An 11,941-nucleotide genomic window follows, 5' to 3' on the forward strand; every position below is an offset into this window, starting at 1 on the left:
AATTAGGGAGTATAGACTTCACAATTTCTCAAAATATCAAGGATTAAGTAATTTTTCAACGGCCCTCCCTATATATAGTGTCCTTTATAGAATCATGTAACATAATGGGAGATTTGACTAAATCATCCCCCTCAATAGCATAACATGATGAGGATCATTAACACCTGTAAATATAATTTTTTTTTCCTAAATTGACCCTACCATTGTAGATGGAGAAAAAATATCAAGAGATGAGAAAGACAGAAGCAGTAGTGGACCACAAATTAGTGTTGTGAAATTAGAACAAGACAAGTCTTCATTTGTCTCCTTGATATTTTGAAGTGAAATAAACAATTATCTTATCTGATTATTCCCATGTGATTGTATACATCCACATTTCAAGTCAATTGTCCTTTCTATTATCAATTTTCGACCATTATTAGTGAATTTTGATATTTGTGGAACTCTTTTGTAATGGTCGGCAAGTCACGCGGTTGCAACAGTAAATGAGATATCTCATTTACTATTATATCATGTGGCTTATAAAAAATAAAGTTATGGTATACTTTTATTATTTATTTAATTTTAGCTTGAAATCATTTTTTATTTTATATCACATCAGATTCCTATATAAAAGATTTTAACATATAGTATAACTTTTATATATATTTGTGATAGAACTTAAGTCGGAGATATTTGTATGTATTGTTTTAAAATCTAAACCAAAATTTTTATAAAGCCCATAAAAAATAATTGAATGAAAATTGTTGACAGATTCATCATAATTTTGTCGTGATGCGATTTTTCAATAACATAAATTATAATATCTTAAAATGATATAAATATAAAAATATGATGAATTTGACTTTTTGTATTTATTCTTTTTTTTTTTTATCATATCATTATTTATAAAACTTTCGTGAAATTTTTTGTGAGTTTAATATTATTGTATATTAATTAACATTTTTTTTTTTACAAATATCTCTAAACCCATATGGATTAATAATTATTAATAAAATAAATTAAAATTTATGTGAAACCAACTTGGGATTTTGTCTAGCATCTCATATGTTCATTAATACAGCTTAGGATTTAGTAATTAATTATTAACCACCCTTTTAAAAACTCAATTAAAAAATTAAAAAAAAAAATAAATAATCTTTTGAACATTTCAAAATTATTCAAATTTCAAACTAGATCAACTTCGATTCGCTTATTAAAGGAACACGCGTCTACGGTACTTGAGTGACCTATCAAAGCTGAAGTGGCGGCTAATCAAAGATATTAGATATTTCAGACGCACAGATCTCGCCACGTGGAAAGTAACAAAACTTATCAGGGCAAGCGCACTGGTGATCACATCCTCCAGTTCAAGGACGTGTGGGAACTTGGGAAGCGGATAAATATATAACGTCTCTGTTTTCTACGTCACAGGAAGGTCCGTAAAATTGAATTGTGACAGTCACTCTCACGTTTTTAATTGGCATCAGAGGCATGTTCAATACTGTTACCGATGAGGATTTGACCGTAATTAATTCAAGTTTGACCATAAAGTTTGGTCATGTAAAGGCTTTTAACTTTGTTTGAAAGTGACCACAAATAGGAAATCCATTTATTATTCTTCCTTTAAAACGATTTCGCTTAATTCACAACTCTCCAAGCAAGCATTACTTATTACTTTTAAAATTTTCCATAATTAATTCTACACATATTAAATAAAATAAAAAAATTCTTAAAAAATAATCTAATTTTTCTATAAGAGATTAAGCATTTTTATTTATGTTTAAAAATAAATATCCCGTGTTTGGAGAGACTTCCAAATTCTAAACCCACGCGTTCATTTGGAGAAACTTTCAACACGACACGTGTCCTAATTCAAAGGTCACCAAAAACGTGTGCAACCCCAACAACTCTTCCTCAAATATTAACTACCATCACCCTCTCTCTCTACAAGAAGAACCTTCTCTGCAGTTACTCGAATAAAGACTCAACTCTTCACAACCATATAAATCCACCCTTCCAACTCCAAATCCCTCACTCCGCCTTCTCTTCTTCTCCCTAAAGCTTCGATCTTTCGCCACCCTTTTCGTCCTCTGACCTGGGTTTTTTCTTTTCACAATGTTTCGTTTGAGCAATAACTTGATCGGCATTCTCAACATCCTCACTTTCCTCCTCTCAATTCCCATCCTCTGGGCCGGAATTTGGCTCTCAAAACATGGCGCTTCAGAGTGCGAGAAGTTCCTAGACAAGCCGGTGATTATTCTCGGAGTGTTTCTCATGGTGGTTTCTTTGGCCGGTTTGATCGGCTCGTGCTGCAAAGTCTCTTGGCTCCTCTGGGTCTACTTGTTGGTCATGTTCTTGTTGATTGTGGCCTTGTTTTGCTTCACCATCTTCGCCTTCGTTGTCACCAACAAAGGCGCCGGCCAAGCCTTGTCCGATAGGGGGTATAAAGAGTACAGATTGGGAGATTACTCGAACTGGTTGCAGAAAAGAGTGAATAGTACCAGTAACTGGAACAAGATTAGGAGTTGTTTGGCTGATAGCAAAGTTTGTTCAAGCTTTTCTAGTAAGTATTTAAATGACACTGCTGAGAAGTTTTACTTGGAAAACTTGTCTTCCGTTCAGGTACTACTTTAATTTGGATCTGTTCTTTATTTTTCTTCAATAAAAATTGAATCTTTGCACTCTGAATTCAATCTTACTGTATAAAGTTTGAATCTTTGGACTCTGAATTTGGTCTTCCTTGAGAAAGTTTGTAAGTTTGATTTGGGTTTTATGTATTTGTTGGAGATCTTTGAGTTTTAGGTTCAGTTTCATACACAATTTTGCTCAAATTTTTATTGAATTTTGATCTGGGTTTCAATAATGAGTTTAAACAATTGTGTTTTTCTGGTTATATCTGAGTGATTTTTATAATAAAAAATTAGACTAGATAGGAGTAGGATTGATTCTGGGAATTTTTTTTTTTTAAAATTATTAAAGCATAGATGTTGACGTCTTACCAAGAGCCATCTTGGAACTGGATGTTGCTTTCTCCAGTTGGCCTTTAGTTGCTATACTTATTGCTCATCAAAATCTGATTTGACTTTTAGAGAGTTGGTGTGAAATTGAAAAAGTATCAATATTTATGAAGAATTAATTTTATCATATGTCTAAATTGTGGTTATTTTGGTCAAGCTCCTTTTTTTTTTTTTTTATATGTTCTGTTGTTATATTCATTAGGGCCTCTGAAAAATGGTGTTGAATTAACCAAATTGATTTGTTCTTTGTATGCAGTCTGGTTGCTGTAAGCCATCAAACGATTGCGGCTTTACATATGTCGGCCCAACAAATTGGACTGGCAGTGGCACAACTTCAGCCAATCCTGATTGTACAACGTGGTCGAACGACCCAAATGTGCTGTGCTACGACTGCCAGTCATGCAAAGCTGGACTGCTGGACCAAGTCAAGACTGATTGGAAGAAGGTGGCCATCATCAACATTGTCTTCCTCATCGTGCTCGTTATTGTCTACTCCATCGGATGTTGCGCATTCAGGAACAGCAGGAGGGACAATGCTTATGGGAAGTACCCTTGAGGGAGGTCATGTGCAGTAGAAGGATCATCATATATTTCTTCTTCTAGTAGTAGTAATTAGGCTTCTTGTTATTAGAAGTGACTCTGGTTTATATTGTTGTTGTTATTAATTTGTTTTGGTTATTGTATAGCTTTTGATGTGGATTATTTTTGCTTGTTATTAGAACATATTGGATCTCTGTAATCTTTCTTTTGTTTGGAGTTTATATATAACTTCTATATCTGCTGCTGTTAACTGTTGTACATTGGTTATGCTTAAGAGGTCATTTCTTGCAACATTGAACATGAAGACGAGAATTCTCATTAAATATATAAAGTAGATGAGTAAGGTTACACCTAGAAATATTATTAATACAATCTAATAAAACAGAAAACCAAACTAACAAATTTTTTGAGTGGGGTCATTAGCCCCTGCTACCCATAACTGTGTGGGTCCGTTCTTCAAGTACAAGATTCCTCATTTGGATTCAATTTTTCACCACATATCAAGTTCTAAGTTGGTATTGTAAAGAACGGGAAATGGGGACGTAAGCAGGGAAGATTTGACACCCTAAATTTAATAATCCCATTAAGGCAAATCAGTTTAATAATCCCATTTAGGCAAATTCATAATATCAAATACCAATATCTTGCATTTCGGTTTCAACCAAATCAAATCAAATCAAAACAAAACAAAAACAATCTGTTTTCTACCTTTGAAATTTTGCCACAATGGTCAGCTGCAGTAACGGCTTGCTAGCACTCGTCAATGTGGCAACATTTCTCCTCTCATTGCCAATTCTCTGCGTAGGAATTATCCTGGCCACAAAGTAGTTTAAAAGTGGAGTTTATTTATTATTTTAATTAATAACTTTTATTTTTGAATCTAGTACTTAATTTTTTATTTTAAATGCGGTTAAATTTTGATGTTTAAAATTTGAAAATATTCTTAATGTTATTTAATATTATATTATTATTATAATAGTGGAAATTTTCTTTAATATATAACCAATTCAACATTAGGTTGCTTCTTTGATATTTTCTAATAATGAAAACAAAGATTTTTTTTTCCTATAATGAAGTGGTAAAAAATCTCTTCTCACTAATGTTTCTTTAAATAGGAAATCCATTTATATTCACAACTCTCCAAGCAAGCATTCTTATTACTTTAAAAATTTCCATAATTAATTCTACACATATTAAATAAAATAAAAAATATCTAATTTTTCTATAAGAGTTTAAAGCATTTTTATTTATGTTTTAAAAATAATATCCCGTTTTGGAGAAACTCGAAATTCTAAACCCACGCGTTCATTTGGAGAAACTTCCAACACACACGTGTCCTAATTCAAAGGGCACCACGACGTCGTGTTTACGGAGAACAAGCATTAAATATCTTTATGCATGAAACTTTTGGTAATTTTAAAGAAATTATGGGAGTATATAGACTTCACAATTTCTCAAAATATCAAGGATTAAGTAATTTTTCAACGGCCCTACCCTATATATAGTGTCCTTTTATATGAATCATGTAATCATAATGGGAGATTTGACTAAATCATCCCCCTCAATAGCATAACATGATGAGGATCATATAACACCTGTAAATATAAATTTTTTTTTCCTAAATTGACCCTACCATTAGTGGATTGAAGAAGAATGATCAAAGAGATGAGAAAGACAAGAAGCAGTAGGTGGCCCACAAATTAGGTGTTGTGAAACTTAGAACAAGACAAGTCTTCATTTGTCTCCTTGATATTTGTGAAGTGAACATAAACAATTATCTTATCTTGACTTATTCCCATCTGCAGTGTATACATCCACATTTCAAGTCAATTGTCCTTTCTATTATCTATTTTCGACACATTCATTAGTGAATTTTGATATTTGTGGAACTCTTTTGTAATGGTCGGCAAGTCACGCGGTTGCAACAGTAAATGAGATATCTCATTTACTATTATATCATGTGGCTTATAAAAAATAAGTTATGGTATAACTTTTATTATTTATTTAATTTTAGCTTGAAATCATTTATTTATTTTATATCACATCAGATCCTATATAAAAGATTTTAACATATAGTATAACTTTCTATATATATTTGTGATAGAACTTTAAGTTGTGGATATTTGTATGTATTGTTTTAAAATCTAAACCAAAATTTTATAAAGCCCATAAAAAATAATTTGAATGAAAATTTGTTGACAGATTCATCATCTCTTTACTTATTGACTTGATGAGATTTTTTAATAACACAATGTTATAATATCTTAAAATTGTTTAATGATATAAATATAAAAATATGATGAATTTGACTTTTTGTATTTATTCTTTTTTTTATTTTATCATATCATTATTTATAAAAACCTTTCGTGAAATTTATTTGTATGTTTAATATTATTGTATATTTAATTATACATTTTTTTTTTTACAAATATCTCTTAAACCCATATGGATTTAATAATTATTAATAAAATAAATTAAAATTTAATGTGAAACCAACTTGGGATTTTGTTCCTAGCATCTCATATGTTCATTAATACAGCTTAGGATTTAGTAATTAATTATTAACCACCCTTTTAAAACTCAATTAAAAAATAAAAAAAGAAATAAATAATTCTTTTGAACATTTCAAAATTATTCAAATTTCAAACTTGATCAACTTCGATTCGCTTATTAAAAGGAACACGCGTCTACGGTACTTGAGTGACCTAATCAAAGCTGAAGTGGCGGCTAATCAAAGATATTAGAATATTTCAGACGCACAGATCTCGCCACGTGGAAAGTAACAAAACTTATCACGGGCAAGCGCACTGGTGATCACTACTCCTCCAGTTCAGAGACGTTGGGAACTTGGGAAGCGGATAAATAATAACGTCTCTTGTTTTCTGACGTCACAGGAATGCGTAAAATTGAATTGTGACAGTCACTCTCACGTTTTTAATTGGCATCAGAGGCATGTTCAATACTGTTACCGATGAGGATTTGACCGTAATTAATTCAAGTTTGACCATAAAGTTTGGTCATGTAAAGGCTTTTAACTTTGTTTGGAAAGTGAGTTAAAGTGGAGGTTTATTTATTTATTTAATTAATTAACTTTTTATTTTGAATCTAGTACTTAATTTTTTATTTTTAAATCTGCGTTAAAATTTTGATGTTTAAAATTTGAAAATATTAATGTATATTTAATATTATATTATTATATAATAGTGGAAATTTTCTTTAATATATAACCAATTCAACATTAGGTTGCTTCTTTGATATTTTCTAATAATGAAAAACAAGATTTTTTTTTTCCTATAATGAAGTGGTAAAAAATCTCTTCTCACTAATGTTTCTTTAAATAGGAAATCCATTATTATCACAACTCTCCAAGCAAGCATACTTATACTTTAAAAATTTTCCATAATTAATTCTACACATTAAATAAAATAAAAAATAATCTAATTTTTCTATAGAGTTAAGATTTTTATTTAGTGTTAAAAATAAATACCCGTGTTTGGAGAAACTTCGAAATTCTAAACCCACGCGTTCATTTGGAGAAACTTCCAACACGACACGTGTCCTAATCAAAGGTCACCAAAGACGTGTGCAACCCCAGCAACTCTTCCTCAAATATTAACTACCAGCACCTCTCTCTCTCTACAAGAAGAACCTTCTCTGCAGTTACTCGAATAAAAACCCAATCTTCACAACCATATAATCCACCTTCCAACTCCAAATCCCTCACTCCGCCTTCTTTTTCTCCCTAAAGCTTCGATCTTTCGCCAACTTTTCGTCCTCCTGATGGGTTTTTTCTTTTCACAATGTTTCGTTGAGCAATAACTTGATCGGACTTATCAAAATCCCACTTTCCTCCTCTCAATTCCCCTCTTGGGCCGGAATTTGGCTCTCAAACATGGCGCTTAGAGTGCGAGAAGTTCCTCGACAAGCCGGTGATTTTCTCGGAGTGTTTCTCTGGTGGTTTCTTTGGCCGGTTTGATCGGCTCGTGCTGCAAAGTCCTTGGCTCCTCTGGGTCTACTTGTTGGTCATGTTCTTGTTGATTGTGGCCTTGTTTTGCTTTACCATCTTCGCCTTCGTTGTCACCAACAAAGGCGCCGGCCAAGCCTTGTCCGATAGGGGTATAAAGAGTACAGATTGGAGATACTCGAACTGGTTGCAGAGAAAAGAGTGAATGTACCAGTAACTGGAACAAGATTAGGAGTTGTTTGGCTGATAGCAAAGTTTGTACAAGCTTTTCTAGTAAGTATTTAAATGACATGCTGAGAAGTTTTACTTGGAAAACTTGTCTTCCGTCAGGTACTACTTTAATTGGATCTGTTCTTTATTTTTCTTCAATAAAAATTGAATCTTGCACTCTGAATTCAATCTTACTGTTAAAAGTTTGAATCTTTGGACTCTGAATTGGTTTCCTTGAGAAAGTTTGTAAGCTTGATGGGGTTTATGTATTGTGTGGAGATCTTTGAGTTTTAGGTTCAGTTTCATACACAATTTTGCTCAAATTTTTATTGAATTTTGATCTGGGTTTCAATAATGAGTTTAAACAATTGTGTTTTTCTGGTTTATATCTGAGGGATTTATAATAAAAAATTAGACTAGATAGGAGTAGGATTGATTCTGGGAATTTTTTTTTTTTAAAATTATTAAAGCATAGATGTTGACGTCTTACCAAGAGCCATCTTGGAACTGGATGTTGCTTTCTCCAGTTGGCCTTTAGTTGCTATACTTATGCTCATCAAATTGATTGACTTTAGAGAGTTGGTGTGAAATTGAAAAAGTATCAATATTTATGAAGAATATTTTATATTATTATGTCTAAATTGTGGTTATTTTGGTCAAGCTCCTTTTTTTTTTTTTTATGTTCTGTTGTATATTCATTAGGGCCTCTGAAAAATGGTGTGTTGATTACCAAATTGATTTGTTCTTTGTATGCAGTCTGGTTGCTGTAAGCCATCAAACGATTGCGGCTTTACATATGTGGCCAACAAATGGACTGGCAGCGGCCACATTCAACCAATCCTGATTGTACAACGTGGTCGAACGACCCAAATGTGCTGTGCTACGACTGCCAGTCATGCAAAGCTGGACTTGGACCAAGTCAGCTGATTGGAGAAGGTGGCCATCATCAACATTGTCTTCCTCATCGTGCTCGGTTATTGTCTACTCCATCGGATGTTGCGCATCTAGGAACAGCAGGAGGACAATGCTTATGGGAAGTACCCTTGAGGGAGGTCATGTGCAGTAGAAGGATCATCTATATTTCTTCATTCTAGTGGTAGTATTAGGCTTCTTGTTATTGAAGTGACTCTGGTTTATATTGTGTTATTAATTTGTTTTGGTTATTGTATAGCTTTTGATGTGGATTATTTGTGCTTGTTTTAGAACATATCGGATCTCTGTAATCTTTCTTTTGTTTGGAGTTTAATATAACTTCTATATCGCTGCTGTTAACTGTTGTACATTGGTTATGCTTAAGAGGTCATTTCTTGCAACATTGAACATGAAGCGAGAATTCTCATTAAATATATAAAGTAGATGAGTAAGGTTACACCTAGAAATATTATTAAACAATCTAATAAAACAAGAAAACCAAACTAAAACAAATTTTTGATGGGGTCATTAGCCCCTGCTACCCATAACTGTGTGGGTCCGTTCTCAAGTACAAGATTCCTCATTTGGATTCAATTTTCACCACATATCAAGTTCTAAGTTGGTATTGTAAAGAAAGGGAAATGGGGACGTAAGCAGGGAAGATTTGACACCCTAAATTTAATAATCCCATTAAGGCAAATCAGTTTAAAATCCCATTTAGGCAAATTCATAATATCAAATACAAATATCTTGCATTTCGGTTTCACACTCAAAATCAAATCAAAACAAAACAAAACAATTGTTTTCACCTTTGAAATTTGCACAATGGTCAGCTGCAGTAACGGCTTGGTAGCACTCGTCAATGTGGCAACATTTCTCCTCTCATTGCCAATTCTCTGCGTAGGAATTATCCTGGCCACAAGAGGAGGAGCCCACAATGTGAAAAATTCCTTCAAACACCTATGATTGTTCTTGGTGTTTTCATCATGATCATTCTCTGATTGGGTTGCACGGCGGTGTCACCGGTCATCCGGGTTGCGTTGGTTCTATATCGTGATGATGTTCTTCTGATCGTAGTCTTGTTTGCTTCACCACATTTACTTACGCTGTCACGAAAGTAGCAGCCGGCGAAGCGTTGGCCACCAATAAGAATATAAGTTAGTAATTACTCATGTGGTTGAAACATAGAATTTTTGATGAGAAGAATTGGATGAAAATTAAGAGCTGCTTGGCTGCTAGCAATATTTGTACCAATTCCCATGGCAATAGATTACAAGAGTTCAGGTACTGTAATTTCACTTTCTTTGTTCTTCCTATAGTTCATTTCTATTATTTGTCAAAACATGTTTTTGTTTTCTACCTTTTTTTTTTCCTCAAAAACGATGCATATCACCTGAAAACTACATAGAACCGTCGAAGGTTATTAGTTTCGGTAATAATTGAGCACTTAACTTGAAAACTCAAGTTAGTTGAAAGAATCGATTGGTCTAATAGGCCTCTCACGTGAAATTTATTCAGATGAACAAGAATGTAATGTTCGGAAGGAGGGGACAAAGAAATCTGTTTTCCTTGTCTATTTTTTTAGCCGAAAATCGATGCATATCATTGTTGATGGCTGATAATTTTGGTAATAATTATGGATAATACTACGTTACATTTGTGGTTTCGTCTGATTAATTATAAACTATTACGTCGCATTTATAAGAGAAAATTAGTAAAAAAGGTTTGTTGTATATCTTTATCGAATAATTTATTAACTACTTACACAAAAAGCTTAAGTTGTAGGAAAAATCTTCCAATAGTATTAAGTCTAATAGGCCTCTCATTTGCAATGCACAAGACAAGGGCGGAGCCAAAAAAATTATTTAGGGGACGGAATGTAATGTACAATGAATGAGGGGGATAGAGAAAGAATTAGGAACTTACGCTAATAGGGGCGAAAATATTAAGTTCACAAACTGAGGGGGACAAATAACTTTATATAATATATTAATTGATGGTTTGAGAGTGTTTACCTTTATTACTGATGTTGCATAAGATTTTTTGTTTGGGAAAATGACTTGTTTGATTCTTCGGGGTGAAATTGTGTTTATTTCTAGTCTGAATTTTGCATATTTTCTTTTACGTATGATTCTCAATTTTTGTTTTCTTTTATCTGTGCATGTTAATGATGTATTGATGTTTATCAAAGAAATCATCAATTTTTGAAAAAATTATTATGTGCATGATAGAGATGTTTCAAAGAGATATATTCTAATAAATTTGTTTTCTTTAGATTTGACACCATATCCTATTTTCTTTGGTCCTCCAACAACAAGTCTTTGATAAAGTTATAGTATATTTTGATTTTTAATTATTTGAAAAACTTATTTTGAAATTGATCCTTCCTCATTTTTCATTTTGTGGGTATTTCTCTTCTAAGGTTTGATTAAAAATCATACAAAAGACTTCAATGAAATCACCTAAGAAAGATTTCTAATAAATTTTCTGATAAACTTTATAAAATTTTTCTTTTTAACATTGTTTGATTTAATTATTCAACTTCTTGCTATGCAGTCTAGTTGCTGTAAGCCTTCAGATGACTGCACATTTACAAATATTGAGCCCAGAATTTGGAACAAAACCAATGGGGATTTCACCAATCCCGACTGCCAAAAATGGGATAACAATCCCAACTCTTTGTGCTACAATTGCTTGTCTTGCAAGGCAGGCATGTTGGACCAAATCAAAGGAGATTGGAAGAAGATTGCACAAATTAACGTCACAATTCTTGTTTTGCTCATGATTTTGTACATCATTGGTTGTTGTTCGTCCGACGGTAGCACCCGCACCACCCCCTACGCAAACAACGCTGTTTATAGACAAAATCCTTATCATCCACAAAACCCTAATTGTGCACACTCTCCTCCTCCAAACCCGTATCATGCACAAAACCCTAATGCTTCTAAACAAATGTATCCTTAAACTCATTTGTGCTTATAAACCCTAATTAATAACAGTTTGTAGAAGTGTCAAATAAAACTTGAATAAGGGAGATTCTTTAATTCGTCGTAGAGTTTAGCGTTGTTAAAATAGAGTTGAAATGTGTAATTTAGTTTTTTAGGGAATTCATTTACTCGTATTAGGAGAAAGCTTGTATTCAAGGTTTTATCAATATTTGACAATAATCTTTGATTGATTTTACAAAGAATTTACCTTTATTAGGATAATTAGATATATTTGTTCTTGTCCACTTAATTTCTTTAAACATAATGGTCAGGAGTAAACAACTTTTTCCCATCCAAATAATAGTTTAATGACATTTTTCTATCCACAA

The 11,941-nt window shown here is 32.7% G+C and overlaps 1 protein-coding gene and 1 pseudogene across 1 annotated transcript; both read left to right on the forward strand.

Annotated features, from left to right (window-relative positions):
- Positions 1-1,927: 1,927 nt before the first annotated feature.
- LOC116143774 (tetraspanin-8-like) lies at positions 1,928-3,789 on the forward strand. Its single transcript, XM_031429228.1, has 2 exons — positions 1,928-2,604; positions 3,256-3,789. Exons 1-2 carry the CDS (start codon positions 2,098-2,100, stop codon positions 3,553-3,555), a joined length of 807 nt encoding a protein of 268 aa, XP_031285088.1. The 5' UTR covers positions 1,928-2,097; the 3' UTR covers positions 3,556-3,789.
- A 3,046-nt stretch (positions 3,790-6,835) lies between these two features.
- LOC116143718 lies at positions 6,836-11,670 on the forward strand (annotated as a pseudogene).
- Positions 11,671-11,941: the final 271 nt, after the last annotated feature.

The sequence above is a fragment of the Pistacia vera genome, unplaced genomic scaffold, assembly GCF_008641045.1.
Source record: "Pistacia vera cultivar Batoury unplaced genomic scaffold, PisVer_v2 Contig432, whole genome shotgun sequence".
NCBI classification, from domain to species: Eukaryota; Viridiplantae; Streptophyta; class Magnoliopsida; order Sapindales; family Anacardiaceae; genus Pistacia; species Pistacia vera.

Excerpts from the sequence above, each read along its gene's own strand:
- LOC116143774 (XM_031429228.1), top strand. The coding sequence starts at position 2,098 with ATGTTTCGTTTGAGCAATAACTTGATCGGCATTCTCAACATCCTCACT. Across the intron at positions 2,605-3,255 it reads AAAACTTGTCTTCCGTTCAG|TCTGGTTGCTGTAAGCCATC; the intron begins GTACTACTTTAA and ends CTTTGTATGCAG.